A 19,142-nucleotide genomic window follows, 5' to 3' on the forward strand; every position below is an offset into this window, starting at 1 on the left:
TGTAGGCAAATATTCCAGTCCCATTATTAGTACAGAGGAAGAGGGTTTGCTATCATGATTAGTAACAATATACAGTTCAGTGTCTAGTGTACAGGCCGATTCAGCTGGGCGATATGTGTTTGTTGCTGGAAAACTATATTTGTTTCCAGTGATATTAGCATGCTTCTATGCACCTAATTGGGATGATCTTGCATTTTCCAACAATTTTTTTCCTCTTGTCTGCCAAATATGTCAACCATTAATCTTATAAATGGTGGTGATGCAAATTGTTTTTACTCATCTTTGATCAGAGTGCTCCTGGGAGGGCGTCCCTGTCAAAAACCACACAAGCCATTAATTTATATCTTGAAACATATGGAGTGGCTGGTGTGTGGCACTTCCGTAACATCTTCAAGAGCACACTCTTGAAGATGATTATTTTTTTCTAGACAAAAGAATTCTAGATTTGTCTAAGGAGCTTGGAAAGGAAAGACGTCTGGACTTCTTTAAGTTGCTTGAAGATGTTTCACCTCTCATTGGAGAAGCTTCTTCAGTTCTAAGGTCAAATGGTGGTCCATTTTCCCTCTTGGGGGGACACTACCATAGGGCTTAAATCTGCTGGCAGGAGGAAAAAAAAACACAGGGGTCGGGGAAGATGTAATTAAAGGAGTAGAAATAGAAATGCATAATGTATCGCCAACTGCTGCACCTGTGGGGCAAATAACCATACAGTACCTGCAACACAAAAATTTGAAAATGGACAGATACATAAATCAACAATCTTCTTGTGGGGTGTGTGAGGGACAGAAGGAGAGACCCCTGCTGCCAGACCTCTGTAGTCCCAGAGACGACCTGCATCCACCTGCAAGGCATACAGGGAAACGAGACTATAGCCAACCACTCACACTAACTAATGGAATTGATCAGTGGGGACCAGAGAGGAACAAATTCATCCAGTAGGTTTTTTGAGTAGGCAGACAAGTAAATTTTTATGTTAATACATCAACAGTTTTTTGATTGAATGTCTTAAAGACATAAAGACCTGGATGGCCGCTAACTTTCTGCTTCTTAATTCAGATAAAACTGAGGTTATTGTACTCGGCCCTGAAAATCTTAGAAATATGGTATCTAAGCAGATTCTTACTCTGGATGGCATTACCTTGGCCTCCAGTAACACTGTGAGAAACCTTGGAGTCATTTTTGACCAGGACATGTCCTTCAACGCACATATTAAACAAATATGTAAGACTGCTTTCTTCCATTTGCGCAACATCTCTAAAATTAGAAATATCCTGTCTCAGAGTGATGCTGAAAAACTAGTTCATGCATTTATTACTTCCAGGCTGGACTACTGTAATTCACTATTATCAGGATGTCCTAAAAACTCGCTGAAAAGCCTTCAGCTAATCCAAAATGCTGCAGCAAGAGTACTGACAGGGACTAGAAAGAGAGAGCATATTTCTCCTGTTTTGGCTTCCCTTCATTGGCTTCCTGTTAAATCCAGAATTGAATTCAAAATCCTGCTCCTCACATACAAGGTCTTAAATAATCAGGCCCCATCTTATCTTAATGACCTTGTAGTACCATATCACCCTATTAGAGCACTTCGCTCTTGCACTGCAGGCCTACTTGTTGTTCCTAGAGTATTTAAAAGTAGAATGGGAGGCAGAGCCTTCAGTTTTCAGGCCCCTCTTCTGTGGAACCAACTTCCAGTTTGGATTCGGGAGACAGACACTATCTCTACTTTCAAGATTAGGCTTAAAACTTTCCTTTTTGCTAAAGCATATAGTTAGGGCTGGACCAGGTGACCCTGAATCCTCCCTTAGTTATGCTGCAATAGACGTAGGCTGCCGGGGATTCCCATGATGCATTGAGTTTTTCCCTTCCAGTCACCTTTCTCACTCACTATGTGCTAATAGACCTCTCTGCATCGAATCATATCTGTTATTAATCTCTGTCTCTCTTCCACAGCATGTCTTTCATCCTGTTTTCCTTCTTTCACCCCAACCGGTCGCAGCAGATGGCCGCCCCTCCCTGAGCCTGGTTCTGCCGGAGGTTTCTTCCTGTTAAAAGGGAGTTTTTCCTTCCCACTGTCGCCAAAGTGCTTGCTCATAGGGGGTCATATGATTGTTGGGTTTTTCTCTGTATTTATTATTGTGCTATCTACTGTACAATATAAAGCGCCTTGAGGCGACTTTTGTTGTGATTTGGCGCTATATAAATAAAATTGAATTGAATTGATTTCAAGTTCGTGAGGATAGTTTTCTTAGCGATGCATAAGGAAGTAAGGCACTGAGTGTCACGCCTTTTCAAAAATACTATATACCCATTCCCTGAAGACCCAAACCCCAGTGCTCAGGAGAGGCACAGGTCGCACTTAATGACAGCCCAGTAATGCATTATATATAATAATAACCATCAGCACTTGTTCAGTCTCCTTTTTATTGCGAGGCCCAACTAAGTTACAGAATCAGCACAAAGCAGCATCAGTATAACGCACTCTCTGGTTCCCCTGCATGCCACCGCCTCTAGCATATCAATGCAAAGTTTTCAACCAATCAGGTGCTGTTAAGTCTGGCCCAATCAGATAATAGATGCTTGAGTTGTGGCTCGGGACTGTACACCTGCTAGTCTTTGTGAAAAGATACAGCAATTTGAAAGCTGCATGTTCACACTGACACAATACATTTAGCTTCTGTGAACATTTTAAGTCACCACTATCATCCAGCAACCTGCAATTCCACATTAACAGATATATCTCCCATGTATATGTATGGTGTGCGCAAACGAAGAAAATAATGTGTTTTCTTTTAATAAAACAAAGAAATCCAAATGTTTTTCCTGGACTTGGTGATAAAGCCAGACTGTGACACAGAGCAGTGAAGAGTTTTGTTGGATAAACTGATCAGTGGACTAACTGTAGAGACCACTATCTTAACTTTAGATTTTTCAAGCAGCTCAAATGTGGAACTCACACCAACAAACAGTTACTGTAGGTCTGGTTAAGATACAGAAAGAGTCAGCTGTTCCCGACAGTCCTGTGGTGTGAGCAGCATGCAGAGACAAAAATGAACACTGTGCTTTCTCAACATTTGGTTTTTATTTATTTAAAATAGTCTCAGTTGTTTGTCAAACATTTTTTATCAAAATCTTTTTCTCAGAAATGTGTGTCAAAGCTGGTCTCCCCTCGCTGCACCGAAAATCCGATGTGATGCTATAACTCCTCGTTAGCACGGCTGCTGTCTTTACAGTGGTCTGAAAGGAAAAACATGAAGACAAACACATCAGTGTTTATGTTCCACAACCAGAAAATGTGCCACCATCTTAAGACACAAATAGCTAACACTGAACTATACTGAGGCTACTGAGCTGTGCTAACTATTGGCCTTTGCTGGTACTGAATGCTGTGGAAGCCAAACCCGAGCAGCAAAATGAAAACACACACTGACATGCTGAAAGTACTAAAGACAAGCAGACTACAAGAAACAAGTATGTGCTTTAGACTGGATGTGTGTGTGTGTGAGCTCTGTGAGAGAGCGCGTGTGAAGAAAAGCTGCTACCTGAGACTCTGCTGCACAACTCCTCGTGCACGTTCTCCTGCCTGTCCCGGCTCAGCACAGAGATGATTTCTTCCTCTAACTCCTCCACCAGCGTTTCACACTGAGACACAGACACAGCAAAGACTGGTCAAAGTGTGTTTCGACCATACATACACAACACACATCTGCACACTTTGTCCCATTTTTCACACAATGTGGGCATGCCATTTGCATGGCGGTGGCCACGTTTCCCTCCTGTTTATCGAACCGCTCATCCATTTTGAAGACTCTGTGAAAGCACCCCTCCTTGCTTTTTATGAATTCGACTTCTGATCCAGCTGCTTTTTCTTTAGCGAGGAATGTGGTGGTGAGTAAAAAGTACAAAGACAAAAGTGGCTGTGACGCGAGTCTGACGCTGTTTATTAAAGCAGCAGCTTTCAGTGGGAGCTGGCTCACTCAGTCACACTGCAATCCAACTTTTGTCAGAATAAACAACAAACTTTTCCCCATATCTGTTATTTCATCTGTCCTATTAATTCCTTCAGACCTCTCAGTCACATGAAGCCAACATGGTGCGTTGTGGTGAAGCTCACAGCTGTTCAGTGGTCTACACGTCACTAAATTCCATCATGGCTCACTGACTCGGTTTTCTGCAGTGACTGCTGATATCAAGTACTTTCTCAAACTGAAGGCAGGTGAAATGGCCGGCACAACCAACTGCCCACACTACAGACGCATGACAAATTAAAGGAAAACCCTGAATCTCTGACCCCTACGGTGAAGAGCTCAGTTGGCTCCATTATGCTACAGGGGGCCATTTGTATCAAAAGAAGGGTCACTGCTATGTTGACACACTTGTTCTATGTGACACAGCGTCTTTGAATGGTTTAAAGAATATGAAAATTGATTTCGGAACAACGTCAGACATAAAAGAGTAATATACTTGTATTTATATAGATCTTTTCTAGTTTTACTGACATCGTGCTCCACCACCACCATCAAAAAACCCAAAAGGGAATATCTAATTCTGTTCCAAAGTCTATTGCAAGAATAAATGCCGAGGAGCTCTGACGCTGATGTGGCAGGTCACCACATTACTGTTCTGAGTTTTTCTTTTATTTTTCATCTGTCTGTAGCTCACAGATTCATGACCTTCTCTTCAAGAAGATGAAGAAAAATAGTGTATTTTAAACAGACTAAAGAAAAAAGATGTTTGCCAAGTTTTCTATTTTTTCTGCATAGGAGCAATTATTTTAAACAACATGAAATATACATCTACATAAAACTATCCATGTACCAAAATGCCTATAATAAAATGTATACTTTTGTTAATTTTGACAATGTGCTTAACAAACCGATTAATAATTAATTTACTAAGATAAACAAAGTTATAAAACGAATTTCAATAATATCATTACTGCAACTATCTGATTTTCTAGTCTAACATTTTTGTACCTACAATCACAATTGATAGATTGATGAAAATAGCAAATGTGTATTTAGATTACACATCTAAGTAACTGTATGACTACCTTGTAATGCTTCTGCTATACAAAACTCGTTGTTTTTGATTGGACGGCGCTGGCAACCGACTGATGCAGGGTTGTCATAATCACCGCCTCCAATTTTAAATGTACGACTCCATGTATTGAACAACTTGTTTCAAAATTAGCCAGCACCTCTGAGAATTTTCTTTGTTTTTTTATTCTTAATACATAGCAATGGATGAAATTGGCATGACCTGGTTTTGGCCTGGAAATGCATCCAATGCTTCTGTACATGATCCTGAACTAGGCCGCAGGTCTAACTACACTATAATTCTACTTAAAAACAACATTGTTTTCGGTGCATGTTTCCACTCACTGCGAATTTGAGGTCATTGGACGCCTCTGGCCCATCAAACTGGAAGTTCTTAAAATCAGGGAAGTCGTCGGTGGAAGCACTGCTTCTGGGAGCAAACCTCCTGTACTGCTTGTGCTGGGTGACGGGATCCACATAGAGTGCATAGTCACTCATACTGTTGCACACGCCGTCCAGAAGCTCGCTGAGGTGAGTCTCCGAGCGAGCGAATGGGACCTGGCAAACCAAACCAGAGAGAGAGGAGGGAATCATCATGTTTAACTGGCATGACTGTTCCAGCCCGGCTTCTTGGACCGTATAGCCATTGTCTCATGTTTCCAATACTAGATCGCCACGTTGAAACGTCTAAGAACTCGTGCCGAATAGACCAAAACAGCACAGCTGCATCATGGCAAAAAAGAAAAGACTCTGGGTTGGCCTAGTGTTAGCTGTGTTACACCACAGGCCTCAGGGTGGGTCAGTGGGGTGACCTCTTGTTTCCGCTGTGTTTTCTCCATCAACGCTGAAATACCTCACCCTCCAACTTTGACTTTTAACCTGCATGAATACCCTCCCCACCTCTCCATCCAAACTCAGCCATGCTCTTCCACCACCCATCCCTTTCAAGACAAATCAACAGGGCGGTGGTGTCTAGACGGGTCAAGACAGGTGCTATGCTCTGCTCCCTCCATCCCCGGAAGGATATTGGGTGACAGGGGTGACGCCCAGGGGTGAAGATGCAAGGATAGGGCACTGAAAAGGGTGAAGTAGGGGGGGGGGTTCAGTGTTTGTTATACCTCGAACTAGCAAAAAGAGGGGTTGGGATCCAGAGAAGGGTGGGGTCGTAGGAGGAGGAGATGGGAGAAGCAGAAGGCCTCAACAGAAGCCAAGTGCAGGGTAAACGGCTCATCTCCTCGGCCCCCACCCTGCCTCTGCGCTGTCTTTTGGCCCATTCAGCCCCTCAATCCTCTGACGATCAAAGGAGGAAATCTTCCTTGTTTTCTTTGGTCAAAGAGTGGCAAGACAGAGGTTGGGGGTGGGGGACAGTTTGGGTGGTGAGAGAACACAGAGGAAGAAGGGAGCGTTTTTGAGCCTCTTGCAGATGAACTGGATCTTGTAATGATAGATAAATTATACTCTCAGCCTTTGTTTCTTTTTCTGTTTCTCTAACCAGCCTTACTGATCACACACACACGCACACACATCATACATTTTAAGATGCGATGATGTGACAAAGGACTGCTCTGCCATCTGTCTTCCATCAAATCTTTGCCTCTTCCTGCTCAGCAAACTGAAATTTTGGGTAGTAGAGCAAAACCAGCCAGTGATTCCTCTGACAATTAGAACCACCTGAGCTCTCCGATGCTGCATTAATCCTTGCAGGAGACTCTGAGCCTGGCAACACTGTTAGGGTTGCTAACAGTGTGCTGAGGAAGAAGGAAGAAAGTTGGCCAGTTGACAGAAGGTGTTACAGCACAGGGCTAAAGGTTGGAAGGGCCAGGCACTAGGGGATGTAGGTCACGTAGAGCAGTGGCGATGAGGCTCGCCTATCAATCAAAACTTGCTTGTGGTGACTCTGGCATCAGTGCTGTCATTTCTTTCACTCAATGACTGAATTTTTTGTTTACTGGATTAAAACTTGGGCAATTAATTGATGCTGGTCACACTTTTCCTAGGACCATGTTGACATATTTAAATACCTTGGTTTTTTCCACCAAGCTTCTCAAAAGCTAATTTGAGAATGTGCAGTACAAGCCACTATTTTAATCATTTTCAAGAACACATGATCTGTTTGACAAAATCATCTTTACCTGAAGCTTGATAGGTTAGTTTTTAATTACACTCTAATATCCATGCCGATTTGACGGAAGGCTTATAATAATAATATAAACCACAAGTAATATTTTATATTTGCATATTTCAGTTAGTCATTTCTCATCATTGTTTAAAGTCCCAGCTTCACCAGTCGCATTAAGTCACGTTTAAGGTTGGTAGGTTTGACTGCAGCCTGTATTTAGTGAGTCATTACTGGACGGCAGCTTAAGTGCTACTGAAGGCACATTCAGTGGAAACAATACTCCTATATAGCATCATATGTTGAAGCTGTTGCGCAAATGTAATACTTTGGAGTTTCACTTAAAAACAGTACATGTTTGACAATGCAACATTCACAGGTTTAATTAAGAGAATTATTAACCGATTCATTGCAGAAATAATTGATAATACATGTTCCTCTGTTGTCATCATGTCAGTCACATCTTTCTTTTTATATGTATTATTATATGAGAATGAAACTGAATATAAAACTAAATCCTCAATCTCATCCAAACAGCATAAAAAAAGAGAAGAAAAGGACTGCTCTCCCCGGCCCTACAATAAAACCATGTCAATCCATGGGCTTGGGTCTAAGTCATTATCATGCCATGCTACAAAATGGTTTGGAATTAAAGCCCTTCCTTGCCAGTTGCAGCCGTATGAAAGGGAGCTGTCAGTCACAGTGTTGTTTGAAGAATGGGGTGGGGGGTGGTGGTTGAGGTGGTAGTGGGGTGTGACTGGTTGGCCCAGAGAATAGGCTTCTCAGGGAAGCTATCCTCCATTCAATTCCCATTGGACAGGGAGCCATTATTGCACCACTGTGGACAGGGGCCTTTCAATGTCATTGTTCTGGCCAATGAAGACCCATAAATTAACAATAATAATAATGATAATAAACAATAAAATAACAATAATAATGTCACATTGGCAGCAAATGGAAGGAGAACCTAAAATGTATTTTTGACCTTTATATATCATTTAAATCCCAAATTTTCAAATAGCAGTCTTTGATAAAGGTCTAACGGTAATAATATTACTTCATTATGACAGAATAGTAAAGCTAATAGTACACAGCTGGTAATTCTGACTGGAAATGCCATGCATCTTTATATGAGCTCTAAATCATAGCCCAGGGCTTCTTCATGTTAGCAATTTGGAAGATAGTGGAGAGCAGAGTCAGCACTCTTGTCAGAAGTCAGGTGAGAAGCCTTTCTCAACAGCACGCTAAGCTCCACAAGCTCCTTCTTTTTCTGTGCTATAAAGGACCATATTATAGGCCAAACCAGAGATACTAGAAGAGTAAGACATAGCACTGAAGAACATAAAAAAAAAAAACTGGCAAAAGCAAAGAATATGATAGAAGCACCTTCAGTTAGTGAGGGTTTAAATCTGACTGGCAGATTGATACTTAATATCATTTTTCTTGTGCCACAACTTCGCTTACAGTTTACCCCATGGAGATAGATGTTCAGAAAAAAGCTTCATCCCACGGTTCTGCTTATATCCTCAAGAGGTCCTTTTTCCTCCTCGTCCCTATCATGTGTTTGTGCACACGTCAGTAAAGCTTTGGTCACATTACTTTAGCATCTAGCTAGCTCTACTAAGGAGCAAGCATAACTAGAGTTATTGTTTTAATAGTTCCAAACAGCTAAAGAAAGTGTTTCTCTGCCAGCTAAAGATACAGAAAGAGGGAAGAAATAACATAAATGTAAGATAACTAACCCTCGGAGATAACAATGAGTTACAAGGGGGAGAAAATGTGATAAAGACAGGAAAGGAAACTTTTCGGCAAGTGACAGTTGAAAACTGCAGCTTTAAAGCTTCCTTGTATCGTTTTACTTCATGCCAGACTGTTTTTAACTGGACATTGAATGTGTTGCACGATATTTTGCTCAAGTTATCTGGGTACTTCATATTGTATTGAAAATAAATGGTAAAAAATCTTTTTTGTCTTTGAAATATTTAAATCCAGAATAAAATAATATTCTATGTATTTTAACAGAGGAGTGGAGTCTCAACTGGGCAGTTTACAGGCTGTTGTGTTCATGGTCAGGTAAGTTAAGTCATTCCTTAGTTTGTTACAATGGTAAATGTGAATATTTAAAGGCACTCAAATGGTCCCTTCTTACTGTAATTGTGCTCTCATAGTGCTTTTAAATTTAGGCCGATAATGCTGTTTATTCTCATTAGCCAGATTTAACTCTCTTTTTTTTTTCTTAAATTAGTCAGAGGTTAGAAAACTTGGTTAGAAAGTCTCCTGATGCTCCAGTTTTTGTGATTTATTTCTAAGTGATTCTTAGAAATCAGAAAGAAGTCCAGTGTATTTAACCTTTCAGCATCTGATCAGATCTGGTTTATCATATTTTATCTCTAGTGACTGCTGATTTTTGATATGCCACGATAAAATACATCAAATGCTGGCCTAGTGATGGTCTCATAAAATTAGGATTTGGTCCACTAAAGCCATCATGAAGACTTGAACCAGGGAAAATCTGGCTGTTTACATGTTGTATTTTTGACCTTCTACACTGTCCAAAGTTCAAACATACATCTACGAGCGCCTCTAAACAGGGTCAGCACCACAGAAGATGGACTGGACAGGCAACCAACTTTGACAAGAGGGAGTTAGACTCACCAACTTTACTATTTCATTGTTGCTCTAAACTGCTATTGACCAAATGATTAATATGGGCTTGGTTGTTACTACAATAACAATTATTATTGTACAATGATTAATTTTACCTATAGTTGTAAAAGTAAGTCAGTAGAATTCGGCTGAGGGGGCACAGTGATCCTTTTGGATGGGCATGGACCCCAAAGGCCGTTCACAATGCTAACGCTGCCTCTGGAGCTCACAGAAGAACATGTCCTGTTCACAGACTGATGAATGTAGCCACCACGGTGTTCCCCACTGGTTTTAGAATTCACGTTAAGCCTTCAATATTCGCCATGTTGTTGCTGTTGTTGTGTTTTTAAGAGCCACAAGATACCATATTTATATAATAAGCAGGAGTGCCAAGTTAGCTACTAATGTTGCCAAGTTAGAAGGTGTAATTATGTGCTGCACAGGTGTAACAGCGGGGAGGAAGACAAAACACAAAAGAGACATTAGACATGACAAGTCGAATAATGAAATACTAGTTTCATACATCAATAACGGTGTGAAGAGGGAAACTTCAAACATGCTTTTTATGCTGTTTAGCAGGTCAAGTTAACATGGAATTTTATTGGGACTGACTGACTTTTGGGAGTCCCAAAACTTGGCACTCCAACAATGGCTTCATTTTTTTGCCCTGAGGGTTGTCACTGTTTTTTTAATGCCGTATGCAGTAAGTGTCTCAGACATGAGACTGATATCAACCAAATCAAAAAGTAAGCAAAAAAAGGAAATTTGTTTGGAAGTTAGACTATTCCTTTAAGAAACCTCCAAGGAAAAATAAAAGATCCTTGTTGGATTAAAAAAAATGACTGTCACTTCACGGAGTCACATTTCTAGACCATGATATTATGTGTCATTGTGTCAGCATGCTATTGTGCATCCTCTCATTCTCAATGCATGACTTCCCACCGTTCACTATGAGATCAACTTGCCCCTCCAACTAAGTTCAATGTCTTTGGAAGCCTTAAATGTGTCATTGTTGTGGCAGGCAGGTTTAACTTTTGTGGCACAGAGCAGCCCCATACTCTCAGGAAGTCCTACTGTGACAAGGCCAAAGAGCAGAGACTTAAAACCTGCAAATCCTCCTCACTGATGGCATCTAAGCTGTGACATCCCTCCCTCTCTGATTCACACTAGGTCAAAAGCTGCTGAAAAGAAGGGAGTCGGGAGGGCATGGGATCAAGGTTTGTCTTCTTATGTGGCTCAATAACATCTGATTGACCAGATAATGCAACAGGTAGAGGAAAGTGTCAGCTCAGAGTAGAGTAGGAGCTCACTGCTGGAGGAAGCTCATTCGCCCTGCTGGGTGACTGGAATGCTGTTTTCTAACTCTAATCAGGATACATGTAAATGCTTAGAGGATAGTTTGGACTTTGTTTTGAGGAAAATTATGCAGTAAAACTTGATGATTTATGTTGTCACACAGAACATCTAATGGCTACACTGAGTTAGTAATATCAGTGCTTAAAACAGTTGTCATAAAGCGAGATCTGTGATTCTGAATTTGCCTGTAGGTGTCGACGCCTACCTGCACACACTGATCGGTGCAGTTATCAGTGATAGCCACAACAAACGCTAAAGCTCCAGAAATCAATAGAATAGCTATAAAACCTCATGATTTTCTGGCCTCTGAGCAACAGAACATGTCATAGTTCCAGTGGGGTGTGACCTCATTACAGCAGGACAATAGCCTGGATCCATCTTCTGTGCTCACAGAGTGTCATGCACACAGCCACAGCAACAGCAAAGATCAATCGACTCCTCCATGAAAAGACTGCATCAATGTGAGTCTCTGTTAATCACAGCATCTATGACATCTATGTAGAAATGGCTCCTTGTACCCCGATTGCACAGTTAAAATGTACATGATGTTCAGTCAGTCTTTAAAAAAAAATCAAAGGCAAATAAGAGCCCTGGGTCAGATGGGATTACAGGAAGACTGCTGAAGAACTATGCAAAACAACTTAGTCATGTGTTTTATGACACATTTATTATGTCTTGTGTGCAGAAGTGAGTCCCTAAACTGTGGAAGTAGTCAAGGACTAGGCGGGGTGATCGAGATGGAAAGGATGTGCAGCAGCTTAGAGTGCTTAACGTGGAGATGTGCTAGCAAGTGCAGAGAGTTTGGTGAGAGTGTGTCAGAATTAACTGATCTCTCCTAGTTAACTTCAGCAACTACCAAACCATCACCGTGTCTTTAGGACCCATTCCTACAAAACTGTTCAAAGAAGTCCAACTATTTATTTATGCTTTAATTTCTATTTTAATCAACCCTCTCTATTAATGGCTATGCACAGACATTCTAGCTCGCAGTAATTAAACTGCTACTTAAAAAGCTATCAGTTAAACCAAGGGGTCTTAGCTAATTATAGACCAATCACCAGCCTTCCTTTTATCCCAAGATTTCTTGAAGATTTCCCGAGATTTCTTCATGCTAACTCTGAACTGCATTGCCTTGGTCTCCAGTATCACTGTGAGGAACCTTGGAGTTTTTTTAAACAAATGTGTAGGAAATTCAAAACATTTTGTCTTAGAGTGATGCTAAAAAACTAGTTTATGCATCTATTCTAGGGTGGACTATTGTAACTCATTGTTATCAGGCTGTCCTAAAAACTCCTTGAAAAGCCTTCAGTTGATCCAAAATGCTACACTTAGAGCACTGACAGGGACTAGAAAAAGAAAACAAATTTCACCCGTAATGGCTTCCCCTCATTGGCCTGGTAAATCCAGAACTTTAAAATCCTTCTCGCATACAAGGTCTTGAATAATGAAGAAGAGAGAGAGCACTTTGCTCTCAGACATGGGGTTCATAGGATATTTAGAAATAGAATGGAAGGCAGAGCCTTAAGACCCATCTTTGGTGGATTCGGGAGACAGACACTGATATGATTAAGCTTAAAACTTCAACTCTTTAAGAATATAGTCAGGGATGGATCAGGTGACCCAGAGTCCTCCCTTAGTTATGCTGCAATAGACCTAGGCTGCTGAGGGCCTGCCATGATGCACTGTGTTTCATCTTCACTCATTATGTGTTTACACACCACTCTGTATTTAATCATTAGTTGTTACTGGTTTCTGCATCTCTTAAACAGTGTATCTTTGTCCTGTCCTCCCCCATCAACCCCAATCAGTCACGACAGATGGCTGCCCCTCCCTGAGCCTGGTTCTCCTGGAGGTCTCTTCCTGTTAAAACTTAGATCCTCCTTCCCACTTTTTACTCATACAGGGAGTGCAGAATTATTAGGCAAATGAGTATTTTGTCCACATCATCCTCTTCATGCATGTTGTCTTACTCCAAGCTGTATAGGCTCGAAAGCCTACTACCAATTAAGCATATTAGGTGATGTGCATCTCTGTAATGAGAAGGGGTGTGGTCTAATGACATCAACACCCTATATCAGGTGTGCATAATTATTAGGCAACTTCCTTTCCTTTGGCAAAATGGGTCAAAAGAAGGACTTGACAGGCTCAGAAAAGTCAAAAATAGTGAGATATCTTGCAGAGGGATGCAGCAGTCTTAAAATTGCAAAGCTTCTGAAGCGTGATCATCGAACAATCAAGCGTTTCATTCAAAATAGTCAACAGGGTCGCAAGAAGCGTGTGGAAAAACCAAGGCGCAAAATAACTGCCCATGAACTGAGAAAAGTCAAGCGTGCAGCTGCCAAGATGCCACTTGCCACCAGTTTGGCCATATTTCAGAGCTGCAACATCACTGGAGTGCCCAAAAGCACAAGGTGTGCAATACTCAGAGACATGGCCAAGGTAAGAAAGGCTGAAAGACGACCACCACTGAACCAGACACACAAGCTGAAACGTCAAGACTGGGCCAAGAAATATCTCAAGACTGATTTTTCTAAGGTTTTATGGACTGATGAAATGAGAGTGAGTCTTGATGGGCCAGATGGATGGGCCCGTGGCTGGATTGGTAAAGGGCAGAGAGCTCCAGTCCGACTCAGACGCCAGCAAGGTGGAGGTGGAGTACTGGTTTGGGCTGGTATCATCAAAGATGAGCTTGTGGGGCCTTTTCGGGTTGAGGATGGAGTCAAGCTCAACTCCCAGTCCTACTGCCAGTTTCTGGAAGACACCTTCTTCAAGCAGTGGTACAGGAAGAAGTCTGCATCCTTCAAGAAAAACATGATTTTCATGCAGGACAATGCTCCATCACACGCGTCCAAGTACTCCACAGCGTGGCTGGCAAGAAAGGGTATAAAAGAAGAAAAACTAATGACATGGCCTCCTTGTTCACCTGATCTGAACCCCATTGAGAACCTGTGGTCCATCATCAAATGTGAGATTTACAAGGAGGGAAAACAGTACACCTCTCTGAACAGTGTCTGGGAGGCTGTGGTTGCTGCTGCACGCAATGTTGATGGTGAACAGATCAAAACACTGACAGAATCCATGGATGGCAGGCTTTTGAGTGTCCTTGCAAAGAAAGGTGGCTATATTGGTCGCTGATTTGTTTTTGTTTTGTTTTTGAATGTCAGAAATGTATATTTGTGAATGTGGAGATGTTATATTGGTTTCACTGGTAAAAATAAATAATTGAAATGGGTATATATTTGTTTTTTGTTAAGTTGCCTAATAATTATGCACAGTAATAGTCACCTGCACACACAGATATCCCCCTAAAATAGCTCAAACTAAGAACAAACTAAAAACTACTTCCAAAAACATTCAGCTTTGATATTAATGAGTTTTTTGGGTTCATTGAGAACATGGTTGTTGTTCAATAATAAAATTATTCCTCAAAAATACAACTTGCCTAATAATTCTGCACTCCCTGTAGGGGGGTCACCGATGAGGAAGCATCTGTTGGGGCTTTGGGAAGTGAGTGGTGTGTGTGTAAACACTGGCGTAAAGTACCTTTTTGTCTTTCATGGTTCCATCAGGGTTGAGTCTAAAGCTGCCGACATTGATGGTTTTCTTTGGGTCCACCAGACTGATTGAGTGGTTCAGCTCATCCACGATTGCCTTGCATGCTGGGAAACACAGGTAAACCTCAGTGATGGAAACAATACAAGCAACAGCTCACAGCCTGGAATTTAGTAAACATCTGTACGTACGTAACATGAAAAATCATCCAGAATTCAGTCTCATACTGATGTTTGTGGAAGTGCTACAGGGTCAAAATGCTATGGATGGGAATTGATAGGAATTTATCAATTTGATTATCGATTTGATTCCCTTATCGATTATCACTGGCTCCACCAGCACCTCTAAGCAGCATATCAACAACATCACATTCATGCAAATTAATTACATGCTGTGTGGTCATATGTTTGTGCGTGTTGTAAGTATTTCTCCTCGTTTTTGCGTTTATGCATTTATTGTGCACAACACACTGTGCAAGATAAGAAAGACGGGACAGGAGAGGAAGAAGAGAGGTTAGATTAAAAGATGAGGATTGCTGAGGACTTATATGCAAGTCCTCATGTTTTTAAATCAGATATTGGGTCTGTTCATGTGAAATCGTATCATTCCTTTTCTTCAGATTGCAGCTGAGTATAATAAGAATTTTTAAAAAAGGTTTAAAGTTTGTATTCCCATCTACTGACATTATTTTATCATTATGTAAACATTGCACGAGGTTCAGTTAGCGTTGCAGGAAAATAGAAATATCCTCCAAAGAGCTACTTTTTTACTTTATTACTTTGAGTACATTTCTGAGCCTGTACTTTTTATGTTTACTTTAGTAAAGAAGTTGAATTAGCACTTCAACTTTTACTGAAGTATTTTTTAACAGTAGTATTTGTACTTGTACTTAAGCACAGAATGTCTGTACTTTTGCAACTCTGGAGTTACTTGGTGAGATGCTTTTGCATTGCAGTTCAGTTGTGGTTTTCCTTTAAATAGCATCAATATTCTTTGAGACAGAAAGCTTCTGTCAGATCTGCGTCACTTACCAGAACAGTAGAGCACCTTGTCCCTCTTCCCCTGGCTGCTGCCAGTAAAGACAGAGAGCATCATCACCATCATCTGAATAACCCATGCAGTCATCTTAATAGCCTAATAGTACAGAAAGGCATATACAGTAAAAACTAAAATCAAATTTCAGTATACTACAACTAAGTAACAGAGTCTTAAAGTGTGAAGACATTTCAAAAAACACAACATATTTCCGTTTCTGTGTTTAAAAAAAACAAACCAAACCACATACAATTTAATATGCAAATCATATTTTCAGTAAGTTTAGTGTGCTTATACATTATTGAAGTGTTATTTTACCTCCAGATGTACACAACTGAAACTGAGACCTGAAACCTTAAAGAGGGGAGCACTTTGGGAACTTCACGCAGGAATCAACAGTGCTTTTCCTAAAACGTTACCTGCAGTTTTTGCAGTATAAAGCCCCCGAATGGTCATTTACGGAAAAGGCAACCATAAATCCGATCAAACTGTACTTAAAACGAACTATTTATGGACTTAGCGAATGCCGAATTGTAGGTTCATACAAGTAAAATATTAACAATATTTTCAAGACGTTATCACCGGTGGGATTTTGATCGCCATACGAGACTTGTCTTAAGATTTCACATTTGTTTACGAGGTACGGTCCACGTCGGGGTTAGTGAGGGAGCGCTGGTAGCTTGTCTTACCTGGCGAGGAAAGCGAGCTATAGCAGCTAACAGCGGACGTGGAGCCGGCTGGACTCAGTGCAGCAGCGCTATTACTACAATAATGACATGTCCTCAGCTCATTTGTCTGTACATGCCTATCTCTGCTTACTGACAGGTAACAGCACTGCCACTGACACATACAGTACAACAGTTAGCTTTCCGGGTGTGCCTTTCAAAGTAAAAGGGCATTGCCCTAAAAATACTCTATATTTAACTATTGTACGGGAATTGCGATAGTAAAGTTCACACACAAAATAATAATAATAAAAATAAGTCAGAATCTTTGTCTCGAAATAATTATTCAGTATATCTTTATCATAACAAAAATCATGCGTCAATCTTAAAGGCACACTCGGCTTACTTCTCTTAGTACGCCTAGTTCCGGCTTGCTTGTCGTCTTGACGTGCTCGGCTCTGGTGAAGCCACGTTCAGTCAGGCATAGAGGTGGACAGCCAATCATATTTCAAACTGAAAGAGCATGGACCGATTAAACTGACGCAGTGTCTACAGGCGCTGACTCCTGGACGTTTTGGTAGAATGTGGAAATCGGACTTCAGTGGTGCTGCTGACTGTAGACCAAACAGTGGTGACTTGTGAATTCATACAAAAATAAATACACAGTACTGCAATAAATTCAACTGCGTTCATTTACGCCAAACATAAATCTCCTGTTACAGTCAGTTAAAAATAAATATAATTTAAATAGAATATATTCAACTGTTCAGAATATATTTACGTGCATGTGACTTGAATAGCTTTCGACTGCAGTGCTATAGAAAATATACCACCACAGTGACATGCTGTGGCCGTAAATGCTAATGGGTCTGACCGAAGAGCTCCTTCCCTTCCTCTAAACATAACAGCTCAGCTCCATGCTGAGGTTAATCAAGTAACGCATTGTAATTCACTTCCCACCTGTGCATGCGTGAGAGAGCGAGACTCAGAGTCAGGTGGTGTCTTTACGGGGGGATCTGACCTGGTTTTCCTGCTGCTAATTGAATCTTATCTTTAACATCAAGGTCTCGATTGGACAGGTAGATGTAAATGTCCACAATACAGTATGGCGTGCAGTGGTGAATAAAAGCGGTCTGCCATTGCTAAAAAGCACACAGGTAAAATACAGTCAAGATATTTGTCAGTGTGCTGCTTAGTATGCTTGCAGAGGCATCGTGTTCTCAGATTGTACAGCCATACATCTGTCTGCACATCCCCATGTTTTAATTTTTAATGTTTAAATGCCTAAAAGATGCTTCAAATAATGTTCCTGCAAGGTTAAAAGTTTAGTACTAGAGCTGCTAAATGTGTCATTTTGACTCCTTTGGCATTTTAACATTAGCAAGCAGTAACTTTTACATAAAGGCAAGCAGAAACAACAGCACTGTTTAAGAGGAAAGGACAAAGATCGCTTTTTAGTACATTTGAATTAATTGTTGTTTTGTGTTTGTGCACTGCTTGCCTTTCTTGTCCATCATTGCATTTTAAAGTATCTAACTGAAATGGAAACGCCATAACTTTAAATTCCATTACTTTTCCTAAAATGAGTTTATCAATAGTGACCTTTGGGGTGTTTGGCATAAAGAGAAAGATATACAAACCTTTACACCTTGAACCTCCAAAGGAGTTATTATGACACCACAGAACGTGTAAAACAACACTCTAGTTACCTAGCAACATGTTATTTACATGTTTTGGCTGCTGTGTGTGTGTGTGTGTTTCAATGATAATTTCTCTATAACAATATTTTATAAAATTGCATACAATAAGTGATTTTTCTCATGTAAGCACAGGCTTAGCTGCATTGCATATGAAAAAGTTGAAGTAATCCTCTGGCATGAAGTTCACATTCCCCGTATGTCCTCTTAAAGATGGTCATGCCTCCTCTTCTTCAGTCTCTCTTGAGGTCATTGACCTTGAGACATAAGGTGTTTTTTGCCAACAGGTCTTCAATACACACCATCTACCTAGCAGTACAGAAGATGAGTAAGGATAAAGACAATAACATGTTGTGGCAGGTAATTTTAAATGCAACATACAAACAACATACTCAACAAACATCAGCAAACAAACAAAGTGTTTGTGTGCAGTTGGTCTCACAGTGTGTTGCTGGCTAAAGGTCCAGTTGCTGTATTTCACAGGGAGAGAAAAGAAAGAGAATTAACTTCACTCAGAGATGGAGAAAGATAAGAAAAACAGGACAAGAGAGGAACAACAGAGGTTAGATTTAAAGGTAAGAACTGAGGTAAACTTACTGTGTTATTTATTTATTTCATGCAACCTTAATTCATTTAAAGGTTGCATGAAAATACTCTGCAGGATAAACAGGACAATTTGCTGTACTGTGGTGGATTTAAAGTGTGTGTGACTGGTGCACAGCAGCTGTGGTTTCATGGTCAGAGTTAGCTTAAATGAAGTGTTGCAAAGATTAATTTAAAGTTAAGCTGATGATGCTGAGATTCATTTACTGAATTCCAACTTCATAACAACTTTATAGAAAAAAAGGACAATTCATCAAACATCAGCTGACATCTGGTTGAATCCAGTTGTTGACTTCAGTTGTGTATATCCACAAAGAGCAGCAGGTTAGCTGATCGCAGCCTGTACACTAAGGAAATCTACAATAGAAATTATTGTGAGTTGTGATTCTCTTCTCTACACTGAGCCATTACAAGTGATTTTAGGGATCCTCCACCT

General features: G+C 40.6%; 1 protein-coding gene and 1 long non-coding RNA gene across 3 annotated transcripts; one reads left to right on the plus strand and one right to left on the minus strand.

The window, feature by feature from the left end:
- Window positions 1–3,060: 3,060 nt before the first annotated feature.
- On the minus strand, window positions 3,061–16,929 carry cnpy1 (canopy FGF signaling regulator 1). 2 transcript variants are annotated; one of them, XM_005464505.4, is made up of 6 exons: window positions 16,813–16,929; window positions 15,738–15,840; window positions 14,698–14,813; window positions 5,382–5,594; window positions 3,540–3,639; window positions 3,061–3,234 (listed from the first exon to the last, which is right to left on the minus strand). In XM_005464505.4, the coding sequence occupies exons 1-6, from the start codon at window positions 16,909–16,911 to the stop codon at window positions 3,194–3,196; spliced, it is 672 nt and encodes a 223-aa protein (XP_005464562.1). In that variant the 5' UTR covers window positions 16,912–16,929; the 3' UTR covers window positions 3,061–3,193. The 2 variants fall into 2 exon arrangements, with proteins under 2 accessions (XP_005464562.1, XP_003459218.1); XM_003459170.5 differs by lacking the exon at window positions 16,813–16,929 and adding an exon at window positions 16,431–16,763.
- Window positions 16,930–17,380: 451 nt separating this feature from the next.
- On the plus strand, window positions 17,381–18,677 carry LOC112842935 (uncharacterized). Its single transcript, XR_003214993.1, has 3 exons — window positions 17,381–17,563; window positions 18,391–18,463; window positions 18,587–18,677. It is a non-coding gene; the product is annotated as an uncharacterized LOC112842935 (long non-coding RNA).
- Window positions 18,678–19,142: the final 465 nt, after the last annotated feature.

Source organism: Oreochromis niloticus, linkage group LG18, assembly GCF_001858045.2.
Source record: "Oreochromis niloticus isolate F11D_XX linkage group LG18, O_niloticus_UMD_NMBU, whole genome shotgun sequence".
NCBI classification, from domain to species: domain Eukaryota; kingdom Metazoa; phylum Chordata; class Actinopteri; order Cichliformes; family Cichlidae; genus Oreochromis; species Oreochromis niloticus.